We start from the raw sequence: 19,370 nt of genomic DNA, 5'->3' as shown, positions 1-19,370 counted from the left end.
GCGACAGCAATGGGTCCAGAAGGACCCCCAAGCCACATATCTACTGCTTCAGAGTCAGTGTAACTCCATCAAGAGCAAGCAACTTCCCATCTTTCCAACCCACTAACAGTGCCTTGGTCTTATCTGGACTGAGCTCCAGTTTATTGGCTCTTATCCATGACTAAGGCAAGACAGTGTTCCAGCACATTCACTGCCACATCTGCAGATGAAAAGGAGAAGTTGTGTGTCATCGGCATATTGCTGAGAGTGTACTCAAAAACTCCAGATGACCCCATTCAGTGGTTTCATGTAGATGTTAAACAGCATGAGGGATAAAAGTGAATGCAGAGGAACCCCACACTGAAGACGCTCCAGAAATATATGATGTTTGATGGTATCTAAAGCTGCTGAGAAGTCAAGGATAATTAACAGGGACACATTTCTCCTGTCTCTCTCCCAACAGAGGTCATCATACAGGGTAACCCAAGCAGTTTCTGTTCCAAATCCGGGCCTAAAACCCAACTGAAATGGAGCTAGAAAAATCAGTTTCCTGCATGAGCACCTGGATCTGGCCCACAACCACCCATTCATGAACCCTGCCCAAGAAGGGGAGATTGGCAACTGGCCAGTAATTACTTAGATGTTCCAAATCCAGGGGAAATTAAAATTGTTGTTTATTTCTTATACGCATACATAAATCAAGCACTGTGAATAAAACAAAATAAGGAGCACAGGCCAGGCCATCAAGCTTACAATCTAATTAGGTTTACAGACAAAGGAAGGGGAGAGGTTAGGAGATGATAAAGGAGTGAGATAGAGAGTAAATGTGGTATCTTCATTAGGCATTCCAATACACCAGAGGAAGGAGTCCAATGGATGCTGGGGTGTAAAGTGTTCCAGTGATGGGAAGTAGCAAAGAAGAGAGTTCACAGCTAAGTAACAAAGGACATAATATTGTCCTTGCTTAAAACATTTATAGGTGACCTTTCTATACAATTAAAGCAGTTTACAATATATCACATCTACCATAAAACTAAATGAAATGAGAAGAGTAAAACCAACTCATTAATCAAACTAACACAGTGGATGATCTTGGATAAGTTACCATTCCTCAGCCATGTGAAAATAAAATGGCAGCAAATTATGTATTCAGTTCTGAGATCCTTGAGGAAGGAAGGGGGAAAGGTAAAAATAAAATAAATAGGTCCTCTCAGTGTTAGTGCAGGACTGAAAACAAATGGGATTGACTGAGCAGCAATGAAAGGCCCTTTCATCAGAACCCATCTGTAGACAGATATTTTTCCTGATTGAGATTTTTTTAATTTGCTTTCATTGCTTCACATGCAAGTAATCACTGTAATAATTAAGTTCAAATAAGTGAACAGAAGAAATTCAGTTTTTCCAAATTTTAAAAATATGAAAGTAAATGACAGAACTAAAGTGATGCTACATTTAATAAAAATTATATCTATTTACCTTTAGAATCTCTCCATCTGCATAAAGAACATACATAGTCACTTCAATGTTCTTCTGAACACTTTTCCCACCTCTTTCAAAGTCTCCTTTCTCTAAAGTCAGGTACAAGTCATTGCGTATATCACCTACACAAGAAGAAATAAATATTTTTTAGAAAATGAAATAGAAAACGTGACAATTCTGTGAAAGCCAGTGATGTTTTATTCACAATTCTGATGGGATTCCAACTCATTCCAAGTATAAAATAAATAGTTAATAAAAAATGAACATTTTAACACCAGTGCATTAAAGTAGATGGCTGTTAGTAATGCTTTATGAAGTCTGAGAATTCGGTAAATCACTTAGGAGATAAAGGTGAGGGAGAGGAAGTAATTTTTTCGTATTGCTTTGCTAAATTCTCTGGTTAACAAATAAATTATCAAAAACACTCCTGAACGGCCTTGGTCCAGTATACCTGAAGGAGCGTCTCCACCCCCATCATTCTGCCCGGACGCTGAGGTCCAGCGCTGAGGGCCTTCTGGCGGTTCCCTCATTGTGAGAAGCAAAGCTACAGGGAACCAGGCAGAGGGCCTTCTCGGTAGTGGCGCCCGCCCTGTGGAACGCCCTTCCAGCAGATGTCAAAGCGATAAACAACTACCTGACATTCAGAAGACATCTTAAGGCAGCCCTGTTCAGGGAAGTTTTTAACGTGTGATATTTTACTGTATTTTTGGTTTTTATGGAAGCCGCCCAGAGTGGCTGGGGAGGCCCAGCCAGATGGGCGGGGTATAAATAATAAATTATTATTATTATTATGAGCATGAGCATGAGCAGCAATGGCTGAATAGTCACCTATAGGAAACATCCAGCCCATGCTATGATTTCTCTTCCCTGTGGGCTGCAAGCAGCTGGGCTGCTCAGCAATATTCATCAAACAATTCTACTGCAAAAGCAATGCCAAATTTCTGATATGATTGGCGCTTCTCCTAACACAAGATGCCTCACAAGGCCTTTGCATCATTGCCAGGAGGGTCCTTCAGCCAGGAGGGCTGGATTTCTCCTGGAGCAGGCACATAGTAAATGGGGGCAGTAGTGACATCAAGAGCTATCAAGCCCCCGAACAGTTTGGCAACAAATAACAAATAATATAGTTATCCATTTAGTTACCTCAAATGTCAGTATTTGAGTACTACTTTACCAAGAGGAAAACTTCTCGCATCATATACTTGTCTATAATATAAATTTCAACTCAAATGAAATGAATGAAAAATCTCACAAGTTTCCTCCTGGATTCCTGCCTAGCTTGCAGACCTTGTATGGGCTGCAACAGTGGGAATGCTTACCCACTTTTCAAGCCGTTCAAAGATATTCCTGTATCTAAGAAAAGCAGTAGCTAAGTGCAGAATGTAGCAGAATTTCACCCCTTTGTTGATTTAAATATGACTGGAAAGTGTTTCAGCAAGAAATATTAAGATTTTTTTCCTGTCCTACATGGAAGACTCTTTCTACTACAATGCTAGGAATAATGCATGAATTTAAACATGAAACACTATTTGCTTTCAGACAGAGAAATGATCTCATTTCTAACACAACTGCAATTTCCTCACTTGTAGTATGCTTCTCCAGGCAACCTAGTAATGAAATCTATTCCTATTTTTCTACCCCAAAAGTATATGTATTATTATTCCTGCATTGTAGAGGGTTGAACTAGATGATCCTACAATTCTATGATTCTATATGCATGAAGATTAGCTAAAATACTCTTCATTAGCAATAATTACAGAGTTATATTTTATTAGCACATGTTATCGGCCATTTCTGAATCATATTCTTGCTCCATTACTCTGGCTCCCACTTTGTAGTGTTATAAGATCAATTTAACCTAGATCATAGGCAGCCTGCACATGAAATATAGAATAGCTTTTACTGCATTAGTCCTTAGACCACAGCAGCAGGTGTGTGGAACAGAAGGCTGAAGGTCCAGTCATGGGAAGAGACAGGAGCTGCCTGAGCCATAACCAGAAGCCAGGTGAACTACATACTCCAAAATGTTGCCAACACGAGACACAGTCTTTACACATGTGGTATGTGGCATTGACTACTATAAAATGGAAAATGAAGCCCCCAGTTTACAAGTAACTGACAGGTATGGTTGCGGTTACTGTTATTTATTACCTTTCTATTCTTAGACCACGATGGGGCAGGAGGCTTGGCCAAAACTATTATCTAATAATTCAGTTACACAGACATCCTGACTTTGACAATACAAGAAAATTGGATTTTTAGACTTTGCAGCCATTAGGAATCTTCTGAATCCCATCCTGCACATCCCTTTCTTCTCCTCCTCTTCCTTCCCCTGCACCATTTTCTGTCATTTAAGGGGTATCTCCATCTACATTTCATCTAACTCTATGTATTCAGTATTGTGGGTCCAATTCTGTGGAAACCCCTTCCAGGTGAGTGGGGTGAGGGAAAACCTCCCTATTGAACTTCTGGCACTTGGAAAAAAACTCTTCATTTCAACAGGCATTTTAAATTAGTTTTTTTTCTGATTTCATGCTTAATTTTAACTGTTTGGTTTTTTTGGCTGCATCCCTTTTTATCCCTATTGTACACTTGCTTAGAAACTGCAGTATTAAGAATTCTATGCATTATTAAAATACACAAACAAATAAGGAACGCCTACCAACCAATATTGTGGGATGCAAGTGGCTTTCAGTTTCAGTTCTGTTCCCCATTCAACCAGTAACACAGCAGCTGTTGACCCTATACCTAGATATTGTCATATGCTGCAATGCACATACAACCCCCAGATGGTTTGAATCCATGCTTTTATCCACATTGCCATGTGGAGGAAAATCTATAGTTTCTCCAATACCACGTACTGCAAAACAGGAGTGAAATCAATTACCGCAACACCTGAGTATTCTAGGTAAGTATCAGGGCAAGTCTGATACATTTTGCTTCCTGAAAAAGTAAAGGACGATATTGCACTCTCACTTCCACTCCCATTCAAGTACAGAAGCTGACTTAAATAAGCTGAATCTTATTTACATCTTGGCAATGGGATAGTATCCTCCTGAGAGCAGCAGGGGACCTATGAGTGTAGAACAGGCCAAGTGGCACACATAGCTCTGCCCACCAAGAAAAGGCTACAGGAGGAGCAGACTGGGAACTGTGAAATGACATGCATGCATTTTGTCTGCTCCTGTGTCTGCAGCAAAGAAGGACCAGAGTGCAGGGGCGCAAAGGAGTGCTGAAAGACGATTTATCACTCTCACACACCTGGCTATCTCTTTCCACCTGACTTTTCAGGCTTGGAAAGCAGAGAGCACAAGAAAGACAGCCTCTTTGCCTCTTTCTATAGCATTTCAGACCTATTTCCCTGCTTGTAAAAGCAAAGGGAAAAGAGGCAGATGGGCACAGGGGGAAGCAAGTTCTTGGTTCAATTTCTCTTTCCAATGATCCCCCCTCCCATTTTGGAAATCAAAAGAGAAGAAGTAGCAGAGAAGCTCGAAAAAAGACCATCTTTCATTTCAAACCTCCCTCTTTCTCTCCTCCCCCACCACACCTTACTTTATTTTCCTGCTGTGGAAAGCAAAAATATGAGCAGCAGAGGTAGCAGCATGATGCATGAAGAAAATAATTGTGTTCCTGCACTTTCCTGTCTGTTTCATCAGCAACGAATGTCTTGGTAGTACAAAAATGCTTTCTTTGATTTTGTTAAGTTAGTGTGCACACTGACCCTCTCCCTCCGTTCCCCCTGCCCACAAAGTGGTAAAATTAGTTGCTGACTAGGGGTATAAGGAGATTAATACATTCCTTTTTCAAATAAATACATTATAAAACTGATGGAATATATTGTTTCAACATCAACTCTCACATGATTAGGATTTTTTAATGCAATCCAGTGTGAAGGAAATTTGACATTTTCATTCTGCACTTAAGGAAGAATTTTTTTTATGATGGGAAAACACAACTAGTGGGGGAGGAAACAAGGTTGTTGGTGTTAGTCAAGTTGTCCGTGCCTTTTTTGTCTCTGCCCCCCCCCATCTAATTTTTTTAACATCCAGCTTGCTGAAGGGTTCTAGGGGACTTGAAAGTTTAAACGTTATTTTATAACATTTTGGTTGACCTAACAAAGGTACTGCCCTAATACAGTGTTTGGAATTTTTCATGTGGGCCAACACATCTACATTTACTCTGAATATAATTGTCTTGCTATGAGGTTGTGACTTCTGTAAGGATAGCTACAAAAAACGCTCTTACTTTGAACTTAATGCTCCTCAAAGTTCTGTCTGAAAAACACGAGCATAAAGACTGAAAGGAACACACGCCTTTACATAAGCTACTGTGATGGAAAACTTGTGTTTGAACTAAACAGCATTGATTTTCTGTAACACTGCTTTGTACATGGATGGATCTTAGGGGACCGAGGATTTCCTGTTGCTACCAGCCTTTATTTTGTCTGGGATAGCAGTAAATGGCAATCATCTAAGAAGTCTGATGGCTTATTTAGTTCTTTGTTGTGCTAGCAAGCTCCTCTAAATTTTGTGTAGGAAATTAAGTTGTAGAATCCTAGGTACCTTCTTTCCCCAATAACTCCTGAGTCACAGCCCACCTGGGCTTAATTGGCTAGAAATTCCAAACTCTTCTAGCATCCATTTTGAAAAAGTTTTGATGGATGCCTATATCTCTGTACTTTACCAGACTGGCTTTAACATGGTCCCACAAATGCTCAAAGATACTCCACATACATAGGTAAGTTACTTATCTGTGAGGAGTGGGAGGTTGAAGAAGGACTCATAGCCTTGCCTCTGTAGCGTGACTTCTGAAGTAACCCTTCTACCTTGGGGCAGAAATTTCTATAGGGGTGGGAGCAGATACATGTCTCTGAATATGACTCAGAAACTTAGTTTTAGGTTTCACCCACACTACCACTTGTCCTGTGGCTAGAAAGCAAGGGTCTAAGCAATTTTCCATTTGTCCTGTGCTTTCCAGCACCTAATTGGAGCAAATGTCAATCCAGAGAAAACCCAATAGAGGTTTGCTCCGATTCATCTGTAAACAGTGGCTTTTCTGCAAGGAAAGAGGTGGGATGAGCAAAGTGTGGATGACCCCTTAGTCAGAATGAGCTAGACTCTGTATAAAAGGGGTTTGTGCAACTCCTCAAGTGAGAAATGCCCAGCATATCGTCTTCCTGCAAAGTTGTTTATTTGTTAATTTTTATCAACCTCAAGCATTCCATGAAAAGTATGATGCAGGAATGGGAAAACAGCAAGCAATAAATGGACAGAACACAGTAAAGCAAAAACTTACACCCAACTATCTTCATCTCTGCGCCATTAAGAAAGGGGAGAGAATGAAGGGAAAGTAAACAAAGAGCCAGGAAACTTTAGACAAGAGAAAGAGAAATAAAACCCAACATCACTCACAGTTAAAAGATGATACATGCGCTTTTCATCAGACACTCAAAATAAGACTTCAAATGTGGTAAAGAGAAGAGATGTTATTTTGATAAGCAAACTTGCTTGTAGGGTAGATTGCCCAGAAATTTGTGTTTATACATGGGGCACAAGCAGGGATCAAAGAGCTACTTTGCACAAGACTAAGAATTTGCCGTTATCCAGTAGGTTTTTCTCCCTTCTTTTCTTTGAAGTAAAACTTCAATGCCCAGTCACAAACTGGATTTGAAATCACCCTTAGTTTTAAAGTTGTTTGCTATGCAACATGGGATGATGCTGGTCAAGGAACCAACGTCCAAAAGGACCTTTGCATGCATGGAACAAGTTGTAGAGCAATTTGAATCCTGAACACAGTTCAGAAGGCATATGCTTCTTTCGTTGTTGTTGTTACCAACATACATGGATCCAAATCATATGTAATGCTAAACCATAGTTTAGTATTACAAAGACAAAGCACAGCAACTCTTGACATCCTTCCTCTGGTGCAGCCACAACAAGATTGAAAGCTTTGTTTCCATTTTAGATTAATCACAGTTTAGCATTATGTTCAAATCCTAAACTGTGATTAATCTTGGCTATGGTTGGTGAAAACATGTCAGCTTCATAAACTAGGGTTTAAATTTAGTTTGTTCCCACTAACCATAATCAGGACCAAGCTTGTTTCTACTGTCCGAATTCCTCCTCACACTCATGCCAGAGGTGGTGGAGATCAGGGCATGTAAGCCAGCTGTGGTTCAATTTCCTAACATTAAAACACAGTTTAAATTTATGTGTGAACACAGTAATACTCTAATTTTTGTATCTGCATTGATCAGAGAATGAACCATTGTATTTTTTTATCTTTTTGCTTCCCAGGCGGCCTTGGTGCAACCTGATACTGGAATAGCAACTAACACAATTTCATCCGAATGTGTGCTACCTCCTCCTTCACACTTTCTTAACTCTCTCACAAGATAAAGCATATGGCTTTGCTACCAGCCAAATATACATTTTCTCTTTCTCTGCCCTCACTCCTTTTTGCTTTGTTTACCATCTAGCATGATGGGAGAATTCTGGAGAACTTGAAAGGTTACACATGATTTTGTGAGATTTTAGTTGATCAAATGAAGATATTGTCCTCATGTAGATTGTTTTGAACATACCTGACTTTCTTCTAAAGGGAAAAAATGCTAGGAAAAGATTGGGAGGTTTTTTTTATGATGAAGCAAAGTTGCTTGCACTAACTCATTGGAAATTTAACTTTTTCTTTGAACAGTTGACTCATGTGTCAACTCACTTAGTTTCAAAAGTAATTTGCCATGAAGCATAGGGGAGCTGATGTTTAATAAAACAAGTATACAGCCGCTATGGGCTCAGAGAAGTAATATAACCCTGGCTGATACAAGCTCTCTCACAATGCTGCCTAACTTTGCCTTAAGGAAAAATGGTCTAAGAAGAGCTTTTCATTAGTCCAAACACAGTTGTTCCTCATTTTAAAGCATTCTAGTGCATGGTCATGGCAAATATAAGTAATGGCTAGAAGAAAAAAGTACTGCACTAGATTCAGAGTAGCAGCAGCCGAGTCCTGGGTTTAAGACCATCATTTTGGCTTCTAATCACTCCACACATTTTGCTTCAGGCACTATGCTTTCCCTGTTACCCCTCTCTTCTTTCCTCATACTACTGGAGGAATGAAGTAGCAAGCATCATGAACTCCACACAAAAACTATATAGAATAATTAGAGAGGGAGATATTATATTTATGTTCAAAATTGTACTGCTATACAACTAAAACGAGCACTTTCATGCAATACACATTTGTCACTCAAATTTATTATGGGGGGGGGTAGAGAATAAAAGTGCTCATCCTATTGCCCTACCTTCAGTGACAATTATCACGGTTAAAGTATTGCAAACAAATGAATAGAATTTTCATCCACTTACCAGGCATGATAACATCTGGAAAACCAATTTTTCTGGTAACAGCCACCCCTCTGTTAAAGATCATAGGATACTCCCTCCGAATCTGCTCCATTTCTCCACGAAGAAGCTGAAGAGAAATGATAAGCCCTGCAAAAAAGTACAACTATTTTATTAAAACATAGTGCCTGACATGTCAATCCCTACCAAAACAAATAGAAAACAAAATTTGGTGGTAAGCATGAGTTTATGCTGAGGAGAGTAAATACAGTAAGGTATTGGGAAATGGACAAAAAGTTTCTGGAAGCTGAACTGTACAGGAGTAGGAACTCTGTCACTCAAAACACAGTGAAGACAGACAAAGCACTGGTGTCAAGCAGCTTGTGACTAAAGGCGAATCCCTTCTGCTTCTGCTCAAATGAAAGCTCCAAAGCTATCCAAACTCTTCAATAATACAAGAGCAACCTGAGTAATTTGAATCAGGGAGATCGTGAACTTGGAGTTTGAGCAATAGTAATAAAAAAATGGGATCTGCAACAAAATTCTGCACTGTGGAGTGTGCCTTTTCAAGATTAAAGACAGTCAGCTATGTCCACTTCCAGAATGCTCCTTTTGGTTCTTCCTCCCCTGTTTTCCTCCCCTCTTGCATGACCACTGAGCATTGTCAGTCCCTCATTGAGCTCTTTGGGACTGTCCCTTAGGTATTTTTTGTTGGTGGAAAAAATAGGTATATAAAATAAGAATTCCCTGGACACCAAAGATCCAGGTTTAGGGCAAGTACTCATTGGTGAGAGAACTCCAGCAGAGATTTAAATTCACAAAATATGAAGCAAAATAATATGTGGAAATATAGGCTGTTTAAAATACCCTCTTCTGAACTCCTTCCAAAGTTTCTGTTTTCCCCTAGCATAGGAAAAGACTACACATTTGATAAGTTAAAATTTGGTTTACTTACAAACTCTTCAAAGGTCAGGTTCATGTGTTTTCCCACACATCAGTCAGAAAACAAAGGCAGTAAAACTTGGCTTAGTTACAGTGGTGAAAGTTCCTAAATTATTCGTATAGGAAATCAATAGTGGCTTGTAAGAGCTCTGTGGTCTGAGTTGCAGCAAACAGCTCAGACCTCACATGTTGTGCTTCTCTGGTAGATTGATAAGCAGGAAAGGATGATGGTCAAAGAGCTTGATGAGTATTGGCAAGCTTTCTGTCACATCCTGAATGTGTGTATCTGGAAGACAACACACCTAAAGTCCCTTTGTGTTGCTCCTGTTTGCCCATCCTGTATGCTCCCTGGGACTGGAAGACAACTTACAGAGCTGTGCCACTCCAGGCCATGCCCCCAACTAACTCAGTGACTCACTTGAAAGGCAGAAGAACTGCCCACCACAACCATGTGCCAAAGCACATGGTAGCAGCTGAAAAAACAACCAAACAACCAACAGGCAAATAGCCAGACTCCAAACAGTAAAAAGCAGCTTCAAGCAAAAATCCACAAACTCACCCGCTTTGCCTCTTTCACTATTACAATGTAAAACTCTTTTTGCTCTGTAGAGATTGCAAGCTTTTGGGGACTGGGAGTACTTACAGAGCAGTGTAGCTCAAATTGGCAGAAATGTTCACCAAGGTATTTTTCTCCATAATATGAATTCATTAGGGTTGATTTTATATGGCAAACCCTAGTTTCTTCTACATATTTGTATAATTCTAATATTTGCATTCCTCTGCTACCAATATAGCACTTTAACATCATCCTCATCATCATTATTTTTATTTTAAAAAAACCTTTCAGAGACACTGTGGCAACCACCATTTACAACTGCCAGGACAAATTTAAATCCCCATCAAAATGGCTAAAAAATTATGGAACAGAATAAGGTATACAAGTTATTTGTCTGATTTTCATATTATCTCTTAAATTCATTCAGCAGAGAAGCAATGGATTATTTAGTCTCAGCAGAGCATCAGATTTCCCTTTACTTGCTCATTGTGCCTTTTAACCTGCTGCCATAATTTGCTAACAGCTTAATTTGCCTTTAGCTGTTCTTAATGCCTTTTATAATACAGACTCCTGCAAATGTGCCCAAGTACCTGATATGTGCAACTACAATGAAAATAATGCCGCTTTAAAGCTGTTAAAACTGTGTGTTTTCTTCTGAACTTCATACTGAACTTCATACTGATTATTATTATTACTATTATTATTATTCCAAGAACAACAGCCAGCAATATTTGAAAAGCAACAGCAATGGTAACTATAAAACAGATATGGCTTGTACATATTGACTGGGGTGTTGCATGGGGAGGGAAACAAATTAAATTTCATCATGGAACATATCTCTAATTGGCTATTAACACAAATGGGAGAAAGAGGCAATTCTCCCCAAACAATTTCCCTTTACTATTTGTAAATGGGCCCACTGGGACCATATACCTTGTAATGAACTCTTGATTCTTTAATTATTGACTACTTCTACACTGAACTAGGTTTCACAGCATTGATTTGCAGGTAAAAAGCTAGTGGTCACCTCTATTGGGTAGGTTTTGTAATCTAAAGTTGTATACTGAATTTTCTTCCCAGGAACAAAATTAAGTTTATAGCATCTAAGGTTCAACATGTTCCTCTAGCTTTAGAATTGTGGTTTTATTATCAAAACTAATCAAAGTAAGAAAGTCTACTTAAATGAAACTGAGACATTTTGCACCAGCTCAGATTTTCACATCTCACTACTGCTGGCTGGGACTGATGGGAGTTCAGCAACTGGAGAGCCAAAGGTTCCCCATTCTTGAGGTTACAAAAACACTGTTCCATGTGAAATCAGCTGTTGGTGCTGCATCCTTTATTTCAGTTTATCTTTCAACTAAGTTCAATGTAGAGCTGGTGGAATACTAATATGAATGGGGACTCCCACATTTCAGGAGAGACAGCACTCCATGTTACAACAACTGAAAATTATCAGGCCATGGCGAAACTAGCTAGGTTTCCCTTGAAGATTTTAGGGCCCTTTCCGGTTTTTCATGTAACTTCAAACTGAGTTATTTAGGATTTTATATGTACATAGCATGACCTTAAAACTGGCCCTGTGGCTAGCGGGCAGTTAGTTTGCCTTTAGCACTGGCATGGTAACGAGCACCAGTTGCAGCCTCCGAACCCTGTAGTATCTCCTGTAGTGGCTCAGCTTATAGGTTTATGTGAGCCAGAACTCTGTTCCAGTATCTTCTGACAGACTTCCACTTTGATTTGATTTTTTTTTTTAATGGATAGGAAAACCTGAACAAAAGGGCAAGTAAAATAGGAGATGAAGAACCACACTGGTTTGGGGCAAAGGCAGGGACTAAACTGAAGGAGCGTGAAAGCAGAGAGGCTACCTTTCTCAAGTCCCTGCCTTGAGTAAGATAACACACACTTCTATGTGGATTACTCACATGCCAACCTGAGAAGAACCAGCTCTCTTCAATATGTGGGACTAGGGAGTGTTCCATTTAAGAAAATGAAAAATCATTGATAGTCCAGAACATATCACTTTTAGAAAGGAAAACTATTAATAGACCACCTACCCAAAATGTTATGAAAAGTCCCAAAGTAAAACTATAAAACACTGTGGCGAAGGTCATGGGTGACTCATTTTCATTTATGAAAATTCTGTAATGCACAGGCTTTTATAATAATAATATAATAATTTATTATTTATACCCCGCCCATCTGGCTGGGCTTCCTCAGCCACTCTGAGCGGCTTCCAACAAAATATTAAAATACAGTAATGCATCAAACATTAAAAGCTTCCCTAAACAACGTTCCCTAAATAACGTTTTCATGACTCAAAGTACCTGCTGCAAAGAAATTATGTATTTCTAATAGAAGTAAAGTTGAATATTACCATAGTTTGAGCTGGGTGCTGTATATTTGGTGCTAGATTTGCGAATAATATTTTCATGGATCTGATACCATTCATTTTCATTGTTGCACCTGAAAAAGTATAGTCTAGTTACATACATAGTCTACACATTGGATCCTTTTTTTAACAACTTTGTTGAACAGCAATACATTATCAGAAGGAAAAAAACCCATGCAAATCTTAAACAGTATAGAAAATATGACAAGTCTTTTCCATGCCATATGCTTGAAGCTCGTGAAAACACTACTGGTACTGAAAGGCATCTGAAGCTTCTTGGCACACTGCACATTTGGAGCTGTGCTTCCCCCTCTTCACACTTTAGAATCACCAGTATACTTGTGCAGCTACATCCATAAGCATCCACAAAAGGGATCCCTGCCCCCAGATTAACAATGTTCACCAGATTCCCTTTTAAAAGAACTAACTTTCAATAATATGTGGAACACAATTTGTAAGGCAAAATGTGCAGGAGCTATTCTCTTCATTTAAAAATAAAAATTTGGGGGAGAAACTAGCCTGTACCCACATTTGAGTGTTTTTAGCCAACGAATGAGTTCAAAACAATGACTAACATTTAGGAAAGCAGAACTAGCCAAGTAGATAAAAAGAGAAGGCTAAATAAAGTGAAGCACCCATTGTCTAGATTCTTGGTATGTTTTAAAGCCTTTTTACGCTGGTCTTCCATAATAAAGAACTGTTTGGTGCTTCTTAAAAAACAATCCATAATTTTAGTTTAGCTTGACTGGGGACTAATGTGTTGTCTAAAAGGGGAAAAAAGGGAGGGAGGAAAGTAGCAACCAAGTTAGGAGTTTGTGGTCTTTCTAACTCAGATCTTTATTCATACATAGAAAGAATGTCATCCCCCTGCTCCACCTGAGTTTGTAAATATTTAAAAAATTAACAGTGCCAATACAGATAAAAGTCCATCATTATTATACCAGTATTGCAACGACCAGGGCTAAGAGAGTGTGTATTATGTTAGCCTTGCAAAGTAACCCAGTATGGTTATTTTGCTGGTGGAAGAGGGGTTCAAGAAGTGTATGACAACCCTGAAGTTTAGGCTTCTTGTGTTATCATGACATGCTGGATATTTTGGGGGGTAAAATGTCATTTTTGTGTTAATGGTAGAAGCAGCACAATTAATTATGGGCTGGAGGGTGTGAAGAAAGCTTGGGAAAGAACTGGGGATTTCAGCTGTGAGTGAAAAGACATTGTCTAGATGCTGGGTCTACCAATTAAGAAACAATGGAGGGGTAGACCTGGAATACAAGTTTCTCAGACTCCAGGGCTGGCCAGGCCTCACCACCATTCAGTCACCAGATCTATCAGAAATGGTGGACCTGTACTCTGATGTTAATTATCAGTATTTATTTATTTAGGCATATTCATTTTGCACACCTTGGAAAAAGGGGATGCCCACGGCCACATCAATTGTGAACCAATTCTTAACGTGGTTGACATCCCGTACTAGAAAATGGTGCTGTGTTGATCCTCTTATCTGAGAACTTAAAGCAAATACTTTGGAGTTTTTCATATTATTGTTGGTCTCCCATCAGCCTCAACTGGCATAACCAATGTTTAGGGATGATGAGAGTTAGTAGCCCCAACAAAATCTGGAGGGCTGCAGGTTCCCCATAACTGACATAAAGGGTAATAAGCACCTTTTAGACTAATAGCTTAATTTTCTACATGCACTTTGGAAAGTCAGCTCATGGGACATAGGAAAAGACAATTCCATTTTCATTTAAAGAAATATAATGATCTAACTCAGTATAAGGCAGCTCTTTCCACTCCAACAAAGAAATCTGCAAATATGGCCAGTATGTGTCTATCTCTCCTCCTCATTCTGGAGTAGAATGGTTTGTTTGGTTATTGGTTTGTTATTGGTTTTGTTTTATTATGTATTTTGTATTCTCATTTTGTTTTTTTCTGTTGTTAACAGCCCTGGGATCTTCTGGTGAGGAGTGATATACAAATTTTAATATTATTATTATTTAGGGGGTTATGAGGGGGCTACAGCGGGGAAGGACTTGCCAAGAATGGCCTCTCCTGTTGTTCCGCTGAGGGATTTCTTCCTTCGTTGATCAGACACCAGTAGATACCACAAGCATGTTTGGCAAACCCTCACCATGATCAGCTCACGCCAAGTAACCTATGTCCCCACTGTGGAAGGACATGTGGATCCAGAATTGGCCTTCACTGTCACTTGTGGACTCACTGTTAAGACCGTGTTCATGGTAGACAATCTTACTCGGCTACGAGTGATCGCCAAAGAAGAAGAAGATATGCTTAAAATAAATAAAAAGAAGCTGGATAAATTATCAATCCATTAAAATAAAGGAATTTTAAGATTTTAATGGTATTATACCACCAGAAGTATATCTAAACTTTTATCTTCATGAAATCCATGGTAATTTCTTAGGTCGCCTAGTTAACAATGTATTTCACATAGCTATAGTTTGCCTACCTGATCATTAGGTAGTGAGAGAATTAACCAGTTGCCTTAGCTGTGTGCGGCTCCAAATAGAATTCTGGTACAATTTCTTAAGGCATCCAGAGTAGCCTATGAATAATGATAAGGGAGATGAACTGCTAGACCCTGAAACTCACTTGGTTGTCTAGCTAAGGTGGTGATTATAAAAAACAAAGTTTTTTTTGTAATGCTACCTGAATTTTCAAAACAAAGTAACGGCTGAGTCAAAAAGGACTCTGGCAACTGTCTCCAACATATTGAAAACAAGCGAGAATACAGAAAGAACTTTCATGTACTATGAAGGAGTTTTGAGATTTTTCTTTTAAAAATACATCCAAGTGAAATGTAATCAGGGCTTTAGTAAAGCGTTGTTGATATGGCTGCCAGGAATTTCAGTGAAATGATTTGAGTGTTACAAACCCTACATTTCATTGTGTTTTAATTAGTGGATTATTGGAGTTTTTTACATTTGCTTTTTATCTGTAAGCCACTTTAAGCCACTCTGTGGAGGTCAAAAGTGAGGTGTATCGTTACATAAGTAAAATAAACATATTCACCCCAGATTCTGCTATTTAAGAAATTCAGCAGCAGCACTAAAATTTATTTCTTGTATGGCATTAATTCAGATTAGAAAATACAGTGAGACTAATATTAGAGATACATTTTGGAAGTTCCAGATGGACTCATATCTGCAATCAGATTCTGCATGCAAAAACATTTGCTAATAATATTTGCTAACAAAAAGTCAATGTTTGACCTTCTGAGTCACCAAACCATAAACAGATGCCACCATATTTTTTAAAAAATCTTGATGTGAAATAGAAAAAGGAACTTAATATTGTCATAACCACCTCTGGTTCAAACCACAATCACATACACAATTACTTCATTTTAGAATATACGTAGAGCAAGGTCAATCATCTATAGCAGGGGTGGGGAACCTTCAGCCCACAGACCAATCTTTGCCCCCCAGGGGTTCCAAATTGGCTCCCCAGGCCATTTCATCTAAAGCACACCTGCCGACCAACTGAAATCATTGGTGACATCAGCTGATGGGTGGAATTACTGGGTTCAATCTTGCATTGACTGCACAATCCTGTTACCTACATAGAATGAGAGGCATTCATTCCCAACTGTTTCAAGAAAACCACAGGCGAAGAACCCAAGAAGGGCAAATTTTGGTTTTTTATTATTTTAAAATACGGTTTCTGGTCAAAATTTAAAACTGGCATTAAATTATATTAACATGTTAAAAGTCTCACCACACAAAAGCCCATGCATAAAAAATATTGTGATACTGACAAACAATATGCCTGTTTCTTTGCTTTACTTTCTCCCAATATGTGATTATAATTTCTGGTTCAAAATTCCAGATTTTGTTCTCAGGGCCAAGCTTGACAAAACTCCAACTAGCAATGGTGTTAATGGCTTTTTCAAAGTAAAAAGCAGATATGCCCCTCCCAATCCACACCACCTCAACCCCTAAAATCCGCTATCTGCCAGTTCTAATCTGTGCCAATCAAAGCTAATTTGTGAGACTGGCACCTCATTTTATTTGCCTTCAGTAATCTGTAATCGATATACTACTACTTTGGGGCTTGTCAGTTCATAGCTTATTCCTATGACCTATTACATACACTATGGGCAAATCTCAGACTAAGAAGACACCTTCTAATTCCCATGCAGAACCACCCTCCTATGACTAAACACAACATTATAGTCACAGGAGCACAGAGGAAGGTGGGTTTTCCTCACAAGTTACTTCAGTCACCACTACAGAATTGTGCTGGAGGTAGGATAAGGGGCCACTCCGCTTTCTCCATGCTGATTTCTGCTTTTCCTGCCATCTATTACTGCATTTGCTATCAGGGAACCCGCTCTACATTGAGGAACAGTATTTTATTCAGATTCTAAAAGCCAAGCTTGGCAGCCACTGACAACACCATCAGTAACAAAAAGGAAACATACAAATCCTAATCAGAGTTGACTTTCAATGAGTAAGCTTAAAAATAGCTTGGCTCACATACAGTCAGCAGGAAAACACAGCACTGAAACTGATTGCAAAAAAAAGGCTCTGCAGGGAAGGGGGGAGGGGAAATCAGACAGCAGTTTTTTCCCCTTTCTATCCTGCACTTTGCTTACCTATGGGAAAAGTGTCAAGTCACGTTGGTTATTTAAAGAATTGTGCATTAGTATCACCTAGCCAAAGCCAACAAATTAGAAGATAGGAGAGTTAGTACAATGAATGCATTAACACTCCTATAGGATACTGATCTACTTACTTGGATATAAAATCAGTTGGTATAACCTGTTAGAGATAGGAAGACACTTTAACTATTTGAATTATTTTTATAAATTCCTCATCCTAGGTTAAGGCCATGGCACTCATGTTTTATAAACCAGCAAAGTATCTGACATAACACAAACAACACATATATATTTCTCTTATTCCTGCACTAAATAACTTACGTGTAAACTTTAAGAACAAAATCCTTTTCTTCTTTTAATTCAGAAATTGATGGAATCACATCCATGATACTTAATACAGCACAACCATATGGACGTCGGTAATGAAGATGAGAAGGGCCCTTTCTTGAATCATTTAGCAACATGCGCCCTAAAACAAAGAGAAATTGGCATTATATTCAACTTCAGTTCTCAAACACCTAAACGTAACTCTATAAATAAAGATAATGTTACTTTTTTAAAAATCCAGATTAAACAGTAAAAAAAGTATCTTGCTGAGGAAAAAGTGATTAGCTTCCTGTGGCAACTATGCAGAAATTATACTTTCATTCCTCTAAGATCTACCTTATTTATTAAAAAACTAATCAGAAATCCTACAACCTGCCAAGATATAACCACCTCAGCAGCTGGGCCTGGGAGTGCCCATGCCCTTCTATCCCCATCAAAATGTTGTCAGGGAAGGCACATATAAAATAAAGGTGTCTAGTACCATTTACTCTTACTGGGAACATTCCTCTGATGCCTCCACAAAAGACCATTCCTGCTACCTAGGAAACCTAGGGATTGAACCAGAAACCTTATACATGTAACCATGTGCTGTAGTGCTGAACTATGACTCCACCCCCATACTATTATGCCTCTTGGGCAACCTTTTGTTTCTTGATGACAGGAGCACTTGCTTAACTGAAAGCAGCATAAAACTCTTTTGCATGCAGGCACTCATCCAAATAAATGAGAGCAACTACTGCCAGGCAATCGTCCAAGAGGCACAGTTTGTTGTGCTCCCAATTGGTAAAAGCCGGGTGGGGGAACCTATGGTCCTCCAGAAGTTGTTGAGAGTACAATTCCTGTGGCTATGCTGGCTGAGGCTGCTGGGAATATCTGGTTCCTAACCCCTGGTGGGGAAGGTGGGCATGTGACTCATGGACTGCTAGGTGGCCATCCCTGTCCTAAGGGTTTTATATACAGCAAGTTACGAATTAAAACCTGACCTGCTGGACTGGTCAGACCTGCTGCAATAGCTATGTCTTACTCCACACAAAAAGTACTGTTATCTGCCCTACTGCCGAAATGACGGTTTCGCAATTACAATTTGTTATGTCTTTGAAGCTGCACTTCCTATGGAAATGCACACTCACACATAATCACTGTACTCAACAACATTACATTGATTGATTTGCCTAGTTTAGTTTCTTTATATATATAATGCATTTCCACAATGAGCTATGCCCAAAGATTGTGCATTAAAATCTAAAATAAATTCAGTAAGTGTACTGTACCTATCCGAATTACATGGGCAACTATGTACAAGTCTTTCTTCATGTCCTTGCTGCTGAGATCCTAACAGAGTTGGGGGAGAAAGTAAAAATCATTGTCAAAAACATTTATATTACAAGTATATTCTATTTTCAAACAGAAAACTACCTCTACACATTTCTATCATTGTTATAGAGAAGTGAAGGCTTGGAGTAGAAAAAGATCCACCTCCCCAAGGAGGATTTCTACCCTATTTTTCCAGGGGAAATCCACAGAAAATTGCGGGGGTGGAGGTGGGGATCTCATGCAATATTTACTTTTTCAGAAAGGTGAGTGAAAGTACTGTATACTCATTGTTTGAATAACATTAACACATGCATTTACATTTCATAAATATGACCAACAATGAAATTCTCATTGCAAGTTATTCACTGCTCAGGCTGGCTGTGGCTGAATATCAAGCCCTGCAAGTTATCTGAGTTA

At 39.0% G+C, this 19,370-nt stretch overlaps 1 protein-coding gene across 8 annotated transcripts in view; it reads right to left on the bottom strand.

The window, feature by feature from the left end:
- The window catches only part of DOCK3 (dedicator of cytokinesis 3), a 150,522-nt gene that overhangs the window by 80,937 nt on the left and 50,215 nt on the right, over nt 1–19,370 (bottom strand). For all 8 annotated transcript variants that reach the window (XM_053377455.1, XM_053377456.1, XM_053377457.1 and 5 more), the window contains exons 11-15: nt 18,911–18,971; nt 17,634–17,781; nt 12,674–12,762; nt 8,823–8,948; nt 1,456–1,580 (exon numbers count right to left, since the gene is read on the bottom strand). In XM_053377455.1, the coding sequence (XP_053233430.1) occupies nt 1,456–1,580; nt 8,823–8,948; nt 12,674–12,762; nt 17,634–17,781; nt 18,911–18,971 (549 nt within the window). The remainder of the gene's footprint in view (nt 1–1,455; nt 1,581–8,822; nt 8,949–12,673; nt 12,763–17,633; nt 17,782–18,910; nt 18,972–19,370) is intronic.

This window comes from Podarcis raffonei, chromosome 2, assembly GCF_027172205.1.
Source record: "Podarcis raffonei isolate rPodRaf1 chromosome 2, rPodRaf1.pri, whole genome shotgun sequence".
NCBI classification, from domain to species: Eukaryota; Metazoa; Chordata; class Lepidosauria; order Squamata; family Lacertidae; genus Podarcis; species Podarcis raffonei.
This window is presented reverse-complemented; position numbering and strand designations above follow the sequence as displayed.